Here is a 20,218-nt window from a genome sequence, read left to right as displayed (position 1 = left end):
TACTGACTCCTGGTTCTAAGGCTTAGTACAGAGACATGTTTTAAAACTTCAGTTACTATAAGAGTGAGACTTTACAGGCATGCCTTCTTGAAACCATTTTTAATTAAAAAAAGAGTGCAGTTGACACAATGTTTCTGTCTTAGGGATACTTTCTACTGTGCAAGTTCACTGATTCCAGAAGACCCAGGACAAGGTGGAATGATTCCCTCCTGCCCTTGTCCAGAAGCCCAGCAATAGGATTCCCACAGAACTCCTCACTTAGAAACCATAAAAATAATTATTCTTTAGGCTAAAAAAAAAATAATCAGTAAGTGAGGAACCAAGCCAGTTGGAAGGTGGAGGAAGACTCAGCCACTGAGTAAAGACTGCGCGGAGGCTCCTGTTGACAACTGGCTCAAGCTTGAGTCTTAGCCTTTTTGCAGGCTGGCACAGTTTCTTCCTCCTCAATTTTGTGAGGCTTCTTCACTGTGTATACTACCCCACAGGCACTCTTCCGAGTTTCTGGAATACACAAACAAAACTGAATTACCTCAAATAAACCTACACTAATGCACTTCATGCACACTCACTGCAATTCAGCATGCTTCCCAGCCAGCCACGCAGCACACACAGCAGGTAAGCAACTTGCATTGGCAGAACATAGGACACACTCAGGAAACTGAAGTGGGAAATATGAGGTTGGGTGCAGAAATAGAGCAAGAATGAGGGAGTCTGCTGGGACTTGGGGGGAGAGAGGGTGGGGAGGACACGCTTGAAACCGAAGGAAAGCACGCTTTATTAGTTCTGTATCCACAGAAAGACACATTCTTGAGCACATGTCAAAAAAGCATTTCAGTATTTCTGAGCAAAACAACGTTCTCAAATAAAACAAATAAATATTCACATACTTCAGGGTTCTTAAAAAGGCTACACTGGCACAGCTATATTGGCAGAGACTCACATATACAAACAAAGTAAGCAGCTTCATAGCATTCAAACAAACATTCTATTTGCAGAACTCTCGGCATTACCATATCATGCTACTCTTGGTACTCCTCATACGTTTGCCAAACACCCAGTAAAACCAGTCCAACTTCAGAACCACTAGTATAAGGCTTCTCTGCAAACTGCAGATTTGAGGTAGACAAGGCTACTAACAAATACTCTTGCTAGCAAAGTGGCTTCGTACGAAACTTGCCAAAATATACTGACTTACTCTGGTCTACTATTTTTTGGGGCATGGGAAAATTACACCTGTTTTTTTTTTTAACTTCATAGGTAAGAAAAATGAAGGTCTTGAGAAATTCCACATAAACTGGAGAGAAGTTTATGCAAGTTATTAGCAAATCTGCTGATGATACGAAGTTGGGAGGATTGGCTGACACGCCTGAAGGCTGTGCTGCCATTCAGCAAGACCTGGACAGGCTGGAGAGCTGGGCAGTAAGAAACCAGATGAGGTTCAACAAAAGCAAGTGTAGGGTTCTGCACCTAGGGAGGAATAATTGCATGCACCAGTACAGGCTGGGGGATGAGCTGCTGGAGAGGAGCTCTGCAGAGAGGGACCTGGGCGTCCTGATGGACAACAGGTTGGCCATGAGCCAGCAGTGTGCCCTTGTGGCCAAAAAGGCCAATGGCATTCTGGGGTGCATTAAAAAGAGCGTGGCCAGCAGGTCGAGGGAGGTGATCCTCCCCCTCTACTCTGCCCTGGTAAGGCCTCATCTGGAGTACTGTGTCCAGTTCTGGGCTCCCCAGTACAAAAAAGACAGGGATCTCTTGGAAAGAGTCCAGCGGAGGGGCACGAAGATGGTGAAGGGCCTGGAGCATCTCCCCTATGAAGAAAGGCTGAGGGAACTGGGTCTGTTTAGCCTTGAGAAAAGACGAGTGAGAGGGGATGGAATCCAGGTTAATAAATACCTGAGGTGTGGGGGCCATAGTGGTGAGGCCTGTCTCTTTTCAGTGGTACGTGGAGACAGGACAAAAGGAAACGGACATAAGCTGCAGCAGAGGAAGTTCCTCACAAATGTGCGCAAGAACTTCTTTACGGTGAGGGTGATGGAGCACTGGAACAGGCTGCCCAAGAGGGTTGTGGAGTCTCCTTCTCTGGAGATGTTCAAGACTCGCCTGGACGCCTACCTGTGCGACCTGGTGTAGGGAACCTGCTTTGGCAGGGGGGTTGGACTCTATCTCTAGAGGTCCTTTCCAACCCCTACAATTCTGTGATTCTGTGAGAAATTCTTCCAACACACTGTCACTATGTAGATGAGTAGTGTAGCAGGCTGGATGACCCTGTTCATAGAAATGCACTCTTGAAGAGATCAAAGCTCCTCACTGTGAATTTACAGCACATTAAAACCGCAATTCTACTAAAATAACAGATACTAACCAAATTCTATCATGAGTTTGCAACTTAGAGCAACAGAAGTTAAGAAGACTAGAACCTACTTATCCAACAAATTCTAGAAGCAGTAAAAATTAACAGCTAGATACAACTTGGTGACAAAATTAAATTGCTATTAGAATACACAGTAAAAATCTAGGAACACCAAGAACCAGCAAATAAGCATATGAAAGGGAGGTCAGAGAAGGTGAATGGAAGGGTCACAAAGCGAAGTGAGGGTCTACATTGATTGCTAGAACACAAACTGCTATCAGGACATATAATAAAACCTTCTAATTTCTGCAGGTGGCAAAAAGCTAAATTTCTACTTTCTTTAATATTAAAATGGACAAATATAGAAGAAAGCTACTGCAAACTTCCTCTGGTGAGTATAAGGAAGCAAGTTTCGTTTCACCAAAACTAAAAGTCATGGTACACCATATGAAACATCTCCTCCTAAGCATCAGGCACACGGGACTTCAGATTTTGCATCAAGTTTGAAATGGTCCACACCAAAAAGTGAGCTAGTCTGAAGTAGACTACATAATGAAGTATCAGGGAAACACAGCAACAACTGCTTCTGTGGTCATGCTGCAAGAGGGCAAATGCAAGAAAATCTGGATGAATGTGTTTTGAAGTCAGTGACATAGTTTCTGCTGCTGTCACAGATAGGAGCATTCAATTCTTTCTGAAACAAACAGTATTTCCAAAATGCAGGAGAACGGGCAGATCTGTGTTGTAGCTAAACAATGTGTCTTTTTAATGTGGTTAAGCAAGTACTCCAGTACAGACAGCACTACCAATTCAGCCAGTGATTTGCTAGCACAGAAATCATCTCTTGCTGCAGAAGTTCCTTTTCACGCACTGAACAAGGGAGGAAAGACCCCAAGTTGACTTGCTCTCTATGGTCTCAGACCTTTTGGAAAACATGCACTGACCTGAACTTACCTTAACAAAGGCAAGAATTAAGTTTGCACATGCTTTTCACTTACCTCCATGAAGCACAGTGGCTCTGCAGTTGGTGGACACAGCTGCCTTGGCTTCGCCTTCAGACAAGCCAAACAGCAAGCCTCTGTCAAGTTTGTTCAGGATCAAAATTCACAGGAAGAAAAAAAAAAAAAAAAAGAACAAGGAAGACTGTATGACAGATTTGCTTACTCTACAAATAACTGGGAATTAGCAGCGCTGTAACTTGGAGTGACATTTTGTATAAGGTTACCCAGAGGCAGAGACCTGAGGCACCCAATTCTCCTGGCTACAGTTCCCCAGGAGCCCTCCTGGAAGGCTCCTGTCAATGCTGCTTTTTTCCAGACAAGCAGCTGTCATTTGAAAACAAAGGTCTGTCAACATAGGAATCTTTTTATTTAGAACGTAGAATCAAATAAAAAGGTACCCCTTGAAAAACTCAGCTTTGTGGGAAAGGGCACTGTCTAATACAAAAGCATTACACTGAAAAATTCCCAGCCACCTTGAATAGGGATGACACCAAACTAGGTATGTTAATTTGAGTTAAGCCTTACTGCTTTTTTAAAGAGGGAAGGAGATGTTACACATAAAATCCTTCCAGCCCGTAAACCCTCCCACACGGTTCTCACGACTCAGAGCGACTCAGAGCGCACGTTGCCTTTGAGAGGCAATCTGGACACACACCTGGGGGCGGGGAGGAGGAAAAACATCTGAATTCCTGAAAGAAAGGGAGAAATGATGCTCCCTATCGAGAACACAGTCCTTTACTTGATTGTACATATGGAACTAAGGACTGAAAAATTAAGAATCAAACTAGTACTAAGATAAGAGCCTTATTCTTCCTAAATAAAAACATGGTTTTATGGCTTCTTCTGTCAAAGACTGAGTGCCTTTGAGATCAGAATTAATTTCTGGTTTAGTCCACAGTGCTCGCCGACTTCAAAGTTTTCTTATTCAAAGATTTATGATTATGGGGTTTTTACTCCTTCTCCCACTTACACTCAACACAAATATCAACACATCACAACATAGAATTCACCTGTAACCGTACTCAGACATCACTATTTACAGCAACAGATCACGTCGCTTCATGACCAAGAATCTGTGTAGCTCCTTCCACACCCACAATGCACTCTGTTTCATTGAATTAGTCACCAACAAGCATCACTAGCTAAAGTTCAAGGAGAGCAATGGATGGAAAATCTCAAAACCAATTAAAGTTCTGCATGTTACTATTAACTCCCATTTCTGACTTGGAAAAAGGATACAGATTAGCCACATCATAAGGACCTCGTAGTTCTAGAGGCTAGAAAAAAAAAAAAAAACAACAAAAAAACAACAAAGAAGGTTGGAGGCTGGCAGAATGTGAGCACATAGGATAGAGCTGTTTGCAGAAGCAGCCATTCAGGAAGGGAAACATAAATGCTACATAATAGCAAGCTGCTGAAGATATACTACAACAATCAGGAAAATACCACTATTTTGCAAAACAGAGTCCAGGACTGTGAAGAAAACTGTCACAGAAAAAACCATATCGACAAAAGCAAAGCAAAACAAACAGATTAAAAAAAAACCCGCACAATTCTTCAGTAAAACAGTTGATTAAAAACACACAAGGTTGAAATCTTAGAACTTTAGTTATATATTAACATGTAAAAATTGTAATTTTAAGTATTTTGAGCTGAAAATAAATGCTCAAACTGTTTTCACTTGAACAAAAATCCAGGACTTACTCTTTCAGCTGCACTAGATATAACGATGTTCTGCAAAACACAAGAGAATAAAAGAACAAACATTCATCTGTCAGACAGCATCAAGAAATGGAAAACTTACGAACAGCAAGGACTTCATGAGCATTTGCTAAGTTCAGGGTGACAACACAATTAACTGTGAGTGTCCAGTGCACTCAGATGAACAGAACTCCAGCCAGGTATTAGTTTGAAATAAGCCCAAGCTATCTCCCCAGTATCTACAGAGAGAGAGCCACAGGGACAAGTTGTTCTTTGTAGCTATAAACCTCAGCACAGAGAGGTATGAGCTGAATGAGCACTGCACCTTTTAGAGAGCTATGGCCAAGAAGTATAAATCTTAATGATGCTATTAAACAAGCATATCTCTTATAGGGAACTTTGAAGGGACTTGAAGGGAAATGAAGAAATGCAGAGTTGTGTACACTGTGTTAAGTACTACTGCCTTTGGTGACAGTAGCTGAAAGGGACAGGGAGCCACGTGAGAGCAGTCAGGCACAGGGTGGATGCTGAGCATTATACTAAGGAAGGCATGGATGAACTTGTAAGAGAATCCCAGGATCCCTCAGATGCAGCTTACAAACCACAGCTCTAGGCACCCTGACTCTCCCAAATTTTCAACCTACTCTTTGCATTGCAGTGAAACCCAACCTTATCATGCTAGCTTAATCAAACTCATGCTGATGGAGGAAACCAGTCTGCATTCAGGTAAAGGCAGCCAATTCACACCAAACCTCCATCCCCATGAAAAGCACCAGGCAGAAAGACATCCTCCTCCCTTCACTGCCAAATGTTTTCTACACAACAGGTACATGACTGCTCAGGGGCTGGCAGATAGCACAGCTCAGCTGCCAGTGCTCTTCTAATGTTAAGCCACTAAGGATGCTCACTCAAGGGAAGATTGTTTAGTGCAGGCAGAAAACTGCAGCAGAAAAAAGATTCCACACACTTAAAAAAAAAAAAATATATATATATACATATACATATATATATAAAAATAAAATACATATATATATATATATATCATACATATATAAAATAAAAGCTTTGGGGATTCCTGCTTGAGTGCGCAACAATGAAATTGGTACTGAGGCAGTACCTCTCTGACGTCAGTACCACCAACACACCACACCACCTCCAGTTACATGGTAGGGCTTATGATCCCTTTCCAAAGTACTGCTCACTCGTCCCACTGTCCCCTCAGCAAAGAGCAGGGCAGATATTGGAAGAAAATGCTCTGTACACAGCTAGAACACAAACCATGAAAGAGCTGTTTGTATGGAAATGACTGCACTGTGCACACTGTGCCCAAGGTTTCCTCATGTGTCGAGAAGGAAAAGGAGGGGCTGAGAACTCTGCACAAGCATAAGGAAAGCCAGAAGCAGAAGCAATTCATACATCAAAGTGACTTAACAGCACAGAGCCTAGTTTGTTTCCTTCTGTGTAGTTCATCTTTAAAGTGACTGTACTACAGACCTCAAGGGTGCTTTTGAGCTTCATTGGTGCTGACTGTGAGAGTTCACTGTGAAAATGTGTCTGCTGCTCTGAGCTGTAAAAACCAATTCCTGTCTTCTCAACTCAGAAAAGCTCCCAGAGCAGCTATGCCATCTTGAACCCATCCTTGCAGGACCGTGGTTCACTGCTGTGTACTGGAGACATGTCCTGGCTGATTCAAAGCTAACTGACTTCCAGTTAGAGGATTGGGTAAGAAGGGAGGAGACAAACAGACAAGAAAAGTACAGCTAGCAAACAGAGGAGAAGCAGGCAAAGGCAAGTTCAAGGCAAGGGCTAAGGGAAAAACTCAAAGGCAAACCATCATCTCCTCAGGTAAAAGAGAAAGCAGCTCTTCAGCACACTGCTCTGGGTGCAGTACGTAACGCTGCTACCAAAACACAGAATGTGAAGGACTGTGGCTACATGCACCTTCTGTCCGACAAGGCAAGCAGGTCCCTCCCACATTCCCTGCACATTTTCAAATATTCTAGGGACTCTGCTGAAGGTCAGCTCCTTGGCCACTAAGTTTCCAGAAGTTTCTCCGTGCTACTATAACAGGAAAAACAAACAGATCCAAAAGCCGCTACAAACTCAGCACCTTTAAAAAAAGTGTACAAAAAGCTGTACAAAAGGTGACTGACGTGCAAAGTGCCAATGAAAGCAGCCCATGGAACAACCTCACTACATCTTGGTAAAAAGAGCCTTTATATAACTGATAGAGAAACTGCCAGTAAGCACTAATAGTTTTCTCTGCTGGCCCACAAGGTAACAAGCCCAGAAACAAAAAATATAGGCAAGAAACAATGACAAACTAGTAATCCATTTCTAGCTTTTCCAATTGGCTTACAACAAATCATGGAGTCCAGCGTCAGACAGTTTACCTCCCACACACAAATGGTGTATTAAATAGACACATGCAGAAAGAAAAGGCTCTTGTACACAGACCAAACTCTCACTCTGTGATGCTAACTCAACTTGTGCAATACAAATAAGCAACTGAGTGAGAAATGTTCAGCTGCATATAGGAAAGAGGAGAGCTGGCAAGGAGGTGTCCTACATGTCTCTGTGTGCACGTGCCTTTTGTTTAAGTCAGTATTTTGTGTGACTAACCTCCAGAGATAAGCTTCTCAGGAAAGATCATGTTAAGTGCTCATTTTTTCTGTACTCATCTGTTTAGAGACTCCCGTCCTATAAGACAGGTAACCACTCCTATGGGGAACTGCAATAATGACAATTCTGCTTTTAATTGGCCTCCCAAGCTCTATATCCTACTTCAGGTTGCATCTGCAGGGTAACACCAGTTTAGGCTTCTCTAGACTAGCTAAATACAGCAAAAGTCCTTCCTAGTAAGAATGATGGGAGCTACAATCTCTTTTAACTCCGATACGTACTACTATACGCTTCCCTTTTAAAAGCATGCAGCCTGAGAGGACCGACATAGCAGGGAGCTTAGCTTGGTGGCCTGAGAGGAGGCGAGGCATGAAAGCAATGGAGTACTGGCATCTCAGCTGCAAGGATTACTTCTTCCCTTGGTTTCAGTAGCAGGGAAGAATGCAGTTGATCTGATTTCAGCAAAACCTTGGCTTGGAGCCAGCAAGCTGTTGGATCTGTTCTCTACAGTGGGGATTTCCTAACAGTTAAACAAACAGGATTTCTACCTTTTTTTTTTTCTCCCCCATGTTCAAGGTATGTTTTCAAAAAAGTGCTTTTGGTGAATCAGACCTTTGAAGTGGGGGATTTTAAAGAGATGCATGGATTTCAGTTCTAGTGCAAACTTTTTTCCTTTTGTTCTGGGTATTACATACCAAAATAACAGATAGGTTATTCTGAAAAGAAGAACCAAGCAGTTTGACAGGTTAAGAGGATAGCATACAGAGGTGCATGGCTGGAAGTATCTGGAACCAGAATAATCACGTTCTTGTATCAGTAGGCAAAGATTCAGTCACAGCTTCATAAACCCTGTCATCAACACTCATTTAAAATGGCTCAGTCTTCAACTCCAGGAGAATTTGAACCAAATTAATTAGCTTGCTTTCACTTTGAGAGCTTACCTTTCCTTTGCAGATCTGCATCAGGCTGATCGCATTTGAAATTGTGTATCTTCTCATTGTGGAGTCTTTGATGGCAGGCGTGTAAAGAAGTTCAAAGTAAATGCCTCGATCTATTGCCTTCACATGAAAGGAAGTGAACAAAAATCAAAAGGAGAGAAGCAGAACAATCTAACAACCACTGACTATCATTGATGCAATTTATTCACAGTTTAACTGTGTTATGAAAAAAAATGAAGGAGATACTGTTCCAGCATCATATGAAGTGCAGGGAGAAAAAATTTCACTGTACACCAGTTGTGTTTCTTGGGAGGATAGAAAGATGAGGTTTAATGAGCAAAGAAATAACACCTACTTAATAGTTGTAATTGGCTTTCCACTGTCTCAGAGAGGATGAAGCAAGTAACTACTGCTGATCATAAACTGCTGATCCCAGAAACTTCCAGGACCCTCCTCCTCCTGTTCCACTGCTGGCGATAAGCAATAACACTGCTTTCCACAGCAACCACATCTTGCATATGAGGAATTCATCTTTGCACAAATGTAGCAGTGAGGTCCTGTCTCCTCTCTCTCACAGCACTGTGCTGCTGTTTGTGATCATTTTAAAGAACAGCAGGTCACAGTAAAGTTTCCAAATAGCAGAACTTAGTGTATATTCAGTTGCTTTAACATTCTTTGCCATCTGTGGAAGTACCTCACCAAAGCCTTGTATTCCTGTTCTCTCAAAAATACAGAGAAAGGTTGAACAACTTCCTGTAGGATACACAGTGGTAAAGACAATTCCAAGCTAGGAGTTTCTCATTCCTTGGTCTATAATACATTTGTGCAAAATGCTACTTTGTGCTTCCACTCATATTATAAAACACTACAATGCTAATGCAGTAAGAGAGTCCAGTAATTGAATACAGACGGAATTAACCCAGCCATAACAGCTGCATGGAAGCTCAGTAGAAGCTATGTACATTTTAAATGTTTTACACAGAGCTAGTCCAACATCTGCAAACAAGACAACTGTATTTATCAAAACCAAAACGGGTAATGGCAATACACCAATTTCAAGGTAAGGATACTTTTAACCTCATGCCTGCTCCTCCAGCTGGCAGCTAGTCTGCCTGCCTGGCATCAAAACAACCAAACCTCACTGCCTGAGGATGCACAGAACCAGTCTGAGAGACTGCCTTGAAGCTCGGAGTGCAGAAGACGAGAAACAGCTTGTGAGGGAAGTATCTCCTCACCTGGGTCAGCTCCTAGAGTTTCAAGCAGTGAGGGTACTTTCAGACAACATTTTATACAAGATTTTTATTCCAAATGGAATACTGAATTTTAAGTCTGTGGTAAATTCCAAATAGCTACTTTTGTTCTGTTTCAGGGTTGATTCTGGTTTTTCTAGGTCGAAGTTTCTCTAAAAGACAGAAGCAGGATTTCTAGCCAGTTCCAGCTTTAAATCCTAAAGCACTAAGGACTACACAACAGCCAAAAACATCCAAGCAGAACAAACCTTGACATAAACTTAAAAGAAAATACTGGTTCAAGTAACCACGTGTTCAGATTAAATTTTCTGCCAAATCACCTACAGTAGGCAGAATTATATTAATAAAATACTTAATACATACAGATAGTTAGTTTGAGTCCCACAGCAGATATTGAGCAATCCCACATTTAGTTTACTTCCCAAGACATTCCTTTGATTAAGTAGGGTTTCAATACATCGCCCTCCGAATATCTAACACAACATCCTTCTCCCAAATCAATACTGTCATTCACATTCTCCCATCTTTCAAATTACAAGACTATTTACAGCTGTACAATCCCTTCTGGTTTGGGAGGCAGCTCTGTCAGCAATCACACTACATCTCACTGGCACAGCAATAGTCATAAGGTTCTGCTTCCACTCCTTGGAAACATCTTTTCTGTCTTCAGAAGCAGAGGACAGAAAGGAAAAAGAACGAACGCACATCAATGCGTATTAAATGCTGCAAGTGGAGGCCTTGAAGTGAAGGACATCTAAAACAATACATTATGCAAGAAAATAAAAAGAACCACTTGAATGGGAATGGTGAAAAGGAAACTGTAGGGACTTCAATTCAGACTGACATTTAATAGAAAAAAAAACAATACAGGTGTCAATTTACCATATTTACAGGAGGCCTTCGGAAGTAAAACGGAAGCTTCTCTGTTACATTTATACAGACTAGATCCACGTCAAGAGTTGTGCAAGCGATCTAGAGCAAAGAAACAGGAACAGATTATTAGATGTGCCATTACATAATGCAAGAAATGTCTCTCCAGAGGCAGTTCAATTTTGAAATGAAGTACAACACCTTGTAGGTGTGCCAATAGAACAGCAGTGCTCAAAGTGCACAGCCAGAGCACATGAGGCTAAAAATCCCAGCCCTTTTCTCACTTACAGAACAGCTTTTCCAATAAAATAATGACCAACTCAAAGACAAAACTTACTCTTTATTCTTATCTGACATGGGACGTACAGAAGCAGTGCTGTTTTTTGGTAAGAGAGCTCACAGCTAATAAAGGACCCATCATTCTCTAATCTCATCATTCGCCCAGTGTTGCAGCTCTTTAAGTACTTTTACCAGCAGCAACCAAGAAAAGACTGAAATAGGAGACGAATTTTAGAAGCGATGAGTTATACCACATGCCCAGTACTGGGTCCATGACATGGTACCTCACTTTCCTGTCTGGATAAGAAAGACAACTTTCTGAAAACCAAGCCTCCGGAGATGTCTCAAGATTGTACCTGAGCTCATGGTTTAAATACCTGGCTTTGAGCTCACACCACAAATCATATCCTGTATTAATAGAGAAGGAATGAACAAAGGGTGGAAAATCTCCACACTGACACGTATAGAAAATTAAACGGACATAAAAACTAGCTCTTGATTTACATATAATCTTATGCACACAGGACTTGTAGGAATTATGTAAGTCTACCCTGTAAAGATGATTACACAGGACCAGATTAACACCTGTAAGCACTGTTGTAACAAAGAAGATAAAGCATGTTGAACATGCTGAAAAGGAATTTCCAATATATAGAGGAACTCTCCACACTCAGAAACTTGCCATCCACTGCTTCAATTACATCTGGGCCAGGTTCCAGCCCTTCCTCCCTCCTTGCACCAGCATGAAAGCAGTGGGGCTGCAGGACTGTGACACTCCAATCTAGCACAGGGCTCTGCAAACTCATCTTTCAATGGTCTGTTCACATGAAATCTGCACAGACATGAGAGCAGAGACCTAGCTTTAGGAATGTTTCCTAACTTCGCTGTTGATAGCTGTTCCGTCAAACTGAACTTTATCTTCAAGCCCTAACTTTACTAACTCTCTTAGGCAGAATACAAGTTGAATATACTACAAATACAAATCTGAAATGCAAGTTTAGCCCCACAATAGCCTATTTTAATCTTATCCTTACGTGAAGTACAAACTACCACTTAAACAGAGGTGATTAACAGGAACTCGCTCAAAGCAAATAGCTCTGAATCATACCCTAGAAAACACGCCAGTAAGACCATAGAAAATTCAGAGAGAGAGAAATCCAAGAAAAACGGAGAGCAAGAATACACACTAGAAGCAGGCAAGCTGCCCTGTGTGATGAGAAAACAAGCCCTCCTAATCAGTTCCAGAAACAGTGGAAAACACTTTTCCATTTTGAAAATTATGTGCAATGGAAAAGGAAGTGACCCAAATGCCAGGATATCTACAGGATTCCAGGGACAAGAAGAACTCAGAAAACATCACTGAGAAAAAAATAATAATTAAGAGTCACAATTTCACATAAAGAGGAATTTCTGAACTGCACAAAAAGTTGCAGAGGAGATTTCTCTAAACATCCTAAATTCAGCCCAGATTTGGCTCCTGGACAAGTCACACATGCAGGCAGGTTAAGATTATCCAGCCTCCTAAAAGGATCTGAACAAAAACTTCATCCAGAAAATGCCATACAGCAGTTGGACAGCCCAACACCTGCCTGGCCTCACCACAGGCAAGAGCTCCATCTGCTGGGAAACAACAGCCAACCAGAGATAAACTCACCGGGGCTTGGATGGCCTGAAGACAGACAGGTTTGCTTTGGCAAACATTTTACAAATAAACTCTGAAATTTGGCTTTGCAGTATATCCTCAGACTTACATAAGCAAGATTTTGTAGATACTGGTGAATCACTAATTTCCTACAAACAATAGGCAGAACTAATACTCTAAAGATTTGTTTCATTCATATTTTCTTTCTAGAAGCAACAGGCCAGAGCTCAATAACAGCACAGAGCAGGCATCCCAGCTGCAGCCAAAAACAATTCTCCTTGGGAACCTTAAATAAAGAGCATGTCCTACAGTTATCTTGGCAAACACAACTTCCTCGTAGCCCCAAGGATACAAATTATTTGTAGAATCTGAGCACATTTTTCAGCACTGCCTGCCTATTACTGCCTGTCTCAGTAATAGGAAAGCTTCTTTTACTTGTGAGAAGCGGGAACTGACTATTTTTAGGCTGTGCTAAAACTAAAGCCCATCTACAATGGTCACATATGTCTTCTATAAACACATGAGAAATCCTGTCCTATGGAGAACAAACTAAGTGCCAAATTGTTGGTGAGAAAGAGGATGCTACTGAGGCAATACAGTTACCAACAGCCAATTTTAAAATACAATTTGTGGTGCAAGATTCAGCCTAGGCAGCTTTATCCTGCAGAGTGAAAGATTCAAGTCATTAGGAGTCAGACATGCATACTGAGATCCCAAGTGCTTGATGTTCCCCATTGATAACTCTACAAAACTCTCCATACTTACTTAGAAATCTTAAATCTTTAAACGAAATACAAACATACAAATCTGCTCTGTACGTGAACGCATAAGGAAGATGCCCTTCACCTCATGCTGTTTGTAAGAAACACATCTGGCTTCCTCCCCAGGTCAAGAGAGTTTTGAGCACGACAGAAATTAAGATGTTCTCATTACAATCCTGTCTTCTTCCTATTATGCTGTTTGTATCTGTGAGAGTGTCAGCTTGAAGCTGCACTGGGCCTGCTCAGAGCACAGCCATCCTCACAGAGCAGCAAAGCTCAGAGCAGCAAAGCAGACCTGCCTGCAAAATAACTTGGTAAAATCTGCATAACTTTGCAATCAAAGGTGTGTTCTTCCAACCAAACAGCCATGGAGCTAAGAAAGAACCTGCACAAGCAGAGCAGAAAGGAACCTGAAGAAATGTGTGGCTGAGGGCAGGCATTATGTCAGCTTCAAAGTTGTTGCAGCTGAATGTCCAGCTCACGGATGTCTGAAAACAAAAGACAACCATCTTTACATGACAAGCTCCTGCCCTTCCTCCAAAGTCTTACAATGATCTTTAAGTAGCTTCAGGTACTTGTTTGAACACATGATAAATTGAGTGAACTCATTTGAGAAATGAGATCAATGAGAATCTTCTCCCTGCCCTTCTCTGCCATGTCATTAAGTATGAGCAATCATAAAATTGTTTGGGTTGACCTTACAGGTTACCTAGTCTAACTCCCCTGCAATGAACAGGGACACCTACAGCTCAGTTACATTGCCCAGAGCCTCATCCAGCCTGACCTTCTTTGAATGTCTCCTCTTGAGCCTTCTCTTCTCCAAACTGAACAGCCCCAACTCTCTCTCTGTTTCATTTCTTGGACCATTTTTGTAGCCCTCCTCTGGATGCACTCCAACAGGTCCACGTCTCTCCTGTACTAAGAATTCCACATGTGGACACAGTCCAGGTGAAGTCTCACCATTGCAGAGCAGAGGGGCAGTATCACCTCCTAACCCTGCCGGCCACTCTTCTTTTGATGCAGCTCAGGATACAGTTGGCTTTCTGGGCTGTAGGGCACACTACTATCCAGATTGCCATCCGTCAGATCCCTCAGGTCATTTTTGGCAGAGCTGTGTTCCATCCTTACATTCCCCGTCTTGTACTGACAGTGGAGGTTGCCATGACCATGCACTTGGATTTGCTAAACTTCATGAGGTTCACCCGGGCCCAATGCTCAGTCTGCACTTACATCACCATAAAAAACAACAAGGTTGGTCAAGCAAGATCTGCCCCTGGTAAAGACGTGCTGGTTATCCCATATTACCTCTCCTCCTGTATGTGCCTTACCATAGCTTCCAGAAGGATCTGCTGCACGACCTTCTCAGCACACAGGTGAGGCTGACAGGTCAGTAGCTCCCTGGGTCATTCTTTTTACCCCTCTTAAAAATGGGTGTGACACTGCCTTTTTCCAGTCACATGGGAACTTCACCTGACTGCCACAACTTTTTCAAATATCTCTGAGAGTGGCTCGGTGACTACACCAGCCAATTACCTCTGGACTCTTGGGTGCATCTGGAATAAATCACAATAATTTTATGCTGCTAACAGAGCACAAAAGAAAAGAATGGAGAGAAGTGAAAAGTCTTTTAGAAGTCTTTTGACTCTTGCACATCCTCAGCAGTCCAAAGTCTTGCAGGAGAAAAAAAAAAAAAATCAGTCAGAAATGAGTTTCGTTAAGTCGTCACTGTTACAATTAATGCTTAAGTTCTTCTGCTTCTTTAAAAGTTCACCTCCTGTTACAGCGTCTTGCCTTATACTTCTCCAGTTTTCAAAAAGGAGAGGAAATAATTTAAAAAAAAAAAAAAAAAAAAAAAAAAAAAAAAAACAGAAAAATATAGTTTTAATGTTTCAAAAATAGGCATTCATCAGAACCAGAAAGTAGCTTTTGCCTAACTGAAAACCAAACTCAGCTCCCTGACCACCTCACTTTAAAGTAAACACTGGCGTTCCTCCAAAAAGATTCCCGTTTGTAGTTGGTATCCCAGTGCCTTTTTCAAATTGCACATCTGCTTTCTGCCTGCCAAGGGCAATACAGACAGATCACCTCTACCAACTCTTCCAATTCACCCTTAATGATATGACTTAGGAGCTTGCAGTAGGTCAGATGTGTCACTGTCTTGATTTTTTTTTTTTTCCTTTTGCAAGGAAAGCATTTTGACATGAAATTGAGCTGAACATTTGAAAGCAAGTCAAACATCTGCGAGTGATCTGATTAGGACCAACTACTCACATCAAGGCCCTCCTGGGATTTCTCCCAGTCTTTCAGTCTGTCCACTAACCAGGGAACCTACGTTGTTTAATTAGCTCCATGACATGGCTACATAAAACGGAAAACAAAATCAAAACAAAGAATGCACTCAAGCTACTCCAAGACACTGATTGTTAGTGCCAGTTCTATAACAACTTACAGATAGTACTTACATGGAACAATTTCTCCGTCTTTGGAAATACAGCTATGATGTCATACAATCTTATATTTGTAGATGTAGATCTCTACAAAAGGAGGAAATGATTACTACCTTGACTTCTGGCAGGTGACAAATGTATACACAATAATAAAGAGAAAATCCCCTCACCATTTTCAAGCACTAAAACAAAGCCAATAATTTAATTAAATAGTAGGTCTCTACCATGACCAATTCCCTGAAGTCATTCTGAGGCCTGTCCCATCCACTTACACATACCTTTTGCCCCAAGCACAGTCCCACAAACAGACACAGAGCTCACTCCTGGTATTCTAGTGTACATATAGAAGTCCAGAATTCAATTAAAAGAATAAAGGAACAGAACTGCTACCCCATACTAACAAGTAATCAGCACAGTCACATCCAGTTTCATAAACCCGCATCCCCTCATGATGCTTCAGATTCTAAAGATCTGATCTGAGAAATCAGTACTGAGTATCCTATGAAATCCATTAAATCCTTCCCTACACAACTAAGTGACATTCTTTCATTGAGAAAAGGAAATTAAAAAAAATAACAGTAATAATTAAAAAGGAAAAACAGATACACTGAAGGTACTTACCAAGAGATTACAGTGGGAAGGATCAGAAACAACAAGTGTCAGCCGGGTTAAGACTTTAAGTCTTTTAGATGTCCCCTATGATGGAAAAATAATACAAGATTAAAAAAGCTCCAAAGCAAAACTTCATGACAACTTTCACCCTGTTACTATAAAAAGAAAGTTGTGCCTTGCACCAATTCTTGCCTATAAGTCTGTAGTTATGCTTCCCTAATATAAAAAAAAACACACATATTCTTTATATTGATCTGTTGGGTATTGTATCTGCCCTTCAGAAAGAAAGGCTCATTGTGTTTCTCTGAGGAATGGATCAATTTAAAGGAGAAAAATTGAAAGAAGGAAAAAAAAACCAAAAAACACATCATATGGAAAATATGAGTGTGCTCTATTAATACCATTCTGGTTTTCCAAAGAGGCCATGACTGGAAGCAAAAGCATTTCCTTAATTAACATACATCAGAATTGGTTCACTACATCCAAATCTTGTTCATCAAATCCAGGAAATAATTTCCAAACCTCAGGCTCAAATTCAGACAATTATACTGCAATTATTCAACTACAAGATTATTCAGAATTCATAAACAGCAATTTTAAAGAATAATTTTTGAAATAAAGGACACAGCCTCCTCCAACATGAGCGTTAACATTCTTCCAGTGCTGGGAGTTCGAAGAAACAAGCAGTGGACAAATTTCTCCTATGTTTTTTTTAACAGACGATGAAAAAAATATCATGTGTAACACACAAAGGAAAAAATGCAGCTCAGTAAAACAACTCATAGCTGGAACACAATAAACACACCTGCACAATAGGCAAAGATGGAAACAGCTCTGATGGAGATACCGGCTTGGCTATTTCCTTAAAAGAAAACAAAACAAAGTTATCCAAAACATAATGGGATGTTTAGAATGCACACAGAAATTGTGTTCCAACTCCAAAAATAAGTTTGCCATGCTAACAAAAGTATTTCCTAGAGACAATTCACAGACCGTAGTAAAAATTAACTCCAGGGCAGTAATACAAACTTGTAAAAATCGGAGTTCCATTATAAATATAAATACAAATACACTTCATTTAAGTGAGTATGTAAAAACAAAGGGGAGAGGAGCAGCACACAGATTTATGAGAGCAAATCCATCACCAACAACGAAGCAGAACTGAAATTACCTGTTTCTTTTCTTTAAAATCGATGGTGTGATTAAGAGCGACTGCAGAATATCCCACTAAAGAAGTGAACACATTGTGAGCCTGCTTTGTTCAGCAAGTAATGGAAAGAGACAAGCAGAAAACTGTCACATGCTCGTTATTTAAATATCTCAAAATTAATAACAATGTGCACATTTACCTTTCACAGCGAACTTTTCTGAACGTTAACTCACCAAAGATGTGCCTTAAGAGTACAAATTTCTTTTAACACAACCCAGCCTTGACAATGCATCCTCACTGACTGACAGCGACGGGGGCAGGGACTGCACGGCCAGTGCTACGGCACACGGAGATCCACAACTACCTAATGGGAGCGGCTGGGCAGGCTGAGGTGTGGTTGGGAGCCTGGTGGGCAGTGGGGTAAGCGAAAGGCTGCCAGGTCCTGGCTCTGCATCGATGCTAAGGCTGAGCCTTGCAGCAGCAGCAGACTGGAAGGTGCTTTACGAGGGAAGACGTGACCACGTCCTGTCCGTAGTGGACAGGTCTAAAGGAAGCCATGAAACCTGTGCTGAAGATCAGCAACCCTGGAACAAGTTCTCTGCAGAGACTGGAGAGTAACCGGAAATGTTAAAAGCGCCGTTCAGGCACGGCACAGACCCTGTGCCCTACGAGGGGCAGAGCAGGATCGGTGCACGGAGCTTCCACCCCGCCCAGCCCCGTTTCTCCAGCCTTCACGCCGCTGCCGCAGCCCTCAGCTAGAATCTCCCAGCACAGCCCGCCCCTGCCTCAACAACACATCCCGGCTCCCAGCCCCGACTCACGATGCGCTGCAGTCTCCAGCAGGCTCTGCACGGCCTTCCTGTCCGCGCCCTGCGGCACGTTCAGATCGGCGAAGCCGGCCATGCTGCGCAGCGCGGGGCGGAACGAAGACTATGGGCGCAGCCGGCGCCGGCACCGCCCCCGGCAGCCTGGAGCAACCTGGGGCTTGTAGTCCTGCTGAGGGCAGCAGGATGGGCCTCGGCCAGGAAGGCGGGGCTCTGGGCGAGGGGGGGTGTGAGCTTTCCGGAGCTCCCGAACGCGACCGTGAAGGCTGCGCTGGGGGCGGAGCAGGCGGGCGCTCGGGGTGCGCGTGCTGCCCAGCAGGGGGAGCCGCGCTTCTGCTCCTCTACCGGCCGGATCGCCTCCTTCCGAGCGCTGCTCCTGCGTGCCGGGAGAGGAGCCGTTCCTAGTTAAGGCCGTAATTTTCCTGCATTGACTAAAAATGTGAAATAAAATCTTAGGCTGACGCATCCCTAGATTCCTGAGAGATATTCCCTAAAATGCAGAAGCGCTGAACAGTTCCAGTGGACTGCAACTCACATACGCTTTGACTCTGTAGCACTGTTGCAAAACTCACTTATTTTATTGCTGCTGATCAGTATGGAATATGTGAAATACAGGTGGTAATGACTTCCTTTCGTTGTTGTTTGGGACAGGCTGAAAACTTTATAAGCTCCCTTTAAACACTGGAAGGCTGCAATGAGATCTCCCTGAAGCCTTCTCTTCTCCAGACTGAACAAGCCTATCTCCAGAGAAGTGCTCCAGCTCTCTGAGCACCTGCATGGCCATCCTTCTGACCCACTCCAATAGCTCCACATCACTCCTGTGCTGGGGGCCCAGGCTTGGACACAGTGCTCCAAATGGGGCCTCACAAAGGTAGGGCAGAGGGGAACAATCACCTCCCTCTCCCTGCTGCCACCCCTCTTTCACTGCAGCCCAGGATACAGTTGGCCTATGGGCTGCAAGCGCACACTGCTAGCTCATATCCAAATATTTGTCCATCAAGACTCCAAGTCTTCCTCTGCAAGGCTGCTCTCACTGAGTTTTTCTCCCAGTCTGAATGTCTGGTGTTGCCCCAGCTCAAATATAACACTTTGAATTTGGCCATGTTGAACCTCACTAGGTTTTTGTGGGCCCACTTTTCAAGCCTGTCCAGATCTCTCTGGAAGGTGTCCCTTCCTTCTATGTTTTGGCAAAGGAGTTCTGCTTTGACCTACCTGTGCCCATAACATGTTTCCTATTGGAACAGCCAGAGCTGCTTCTCTGCCATTTATCTGAACACACAGCCCAAATTGTCTTCTCAAGGCTCTTCTGTTAAGTGTGTGAACATTCAGAGAGAGCTCAAAGCATTATTTGAAGTTTTCTTTGACAGTGTATGATGGAACTTGATTTAATTTGTCTAAATAAATGCAAGAAGAAATCCATAAACATGTATCAATTATTTTGTGAATGGCCCTATTGGACTAATGTTCAGAGACATTAAACAAGATTAAGCAGCGTTTGTGTCTGGCAACAGACAAGCAAAACAAACCATTCCTCGAAGCACTTAAAATGGAGAGCACTTAAACATCAATTCAGAACTCTATCTCTGTGATGGCCCTTCCAGCACCGCATATCATCAATTACTTATGCACATCAGTGTGCAACCTTATTTCCTCCATCAGCTACTTGGATGTTAACATTTTTGTTTAGACCAGCCCCAGCGATCTACTTAAAACATAGCTGTGGTCCTCACTGTCAGTCACAAACTTCAAACATGCTTTGTTTCATCTGTCC

General features: G+C 42.5%; 1 protein-coding gene across 1 annotated transcript; it reads right to left on the bottom strand.

Moving 5' to 3' along the window:
* Positions 1–82: 82 nt before the first annotated feature.
* On the bottom strand, positions 83–18,646 carry RPP30 (ribonuclease P/MRP subunit p30). Its single transcript, XM_048946958.1, has 11 exons — positions 18,445–18,646; positions 17,645–17,700; positions 17,279–17,335; positions 16,483–16,557; positions 15,877–15,948; positions 10,745–10,834; positions 8,616–8,732; positions 5,056–5,085; positions 4,591–4,628; positions 3,349–3,428; positions 83–501 (listed from the first exon to the last, which is right to left on the bottom strand). Exons 1-11 carry the CDS (start codon positions 18,524–18,526, stop codon positions 395–397), a joined length of 804 nt encoding a protein of 267 aa, XP_048802915.1. The 5' UTR covers positions 18,527–18,646; the 3' UTR covers positions 83–394.
* Between the last annotated feature and the right edge of the window lie 1,572 nt (positions 18,647–20,218).

The sequence above is a fragment of the Lagopus muta genome, chromosome 5, assembly GCF_023343835.1.
Source record: "Lagopus muta isolate bLagMut1 chromosome 5, bLagMut1 primary, whole genome shotgun sequence".
Lineage (NCBI taxonomy): Eukaryota > Metazoa > Chordata > Aves > Galliformes > Phasianidae > Lagopus > Lagopus muta.
This window is presented reverse-complemented; position numbering and strand designations above follow the sequence as displayed.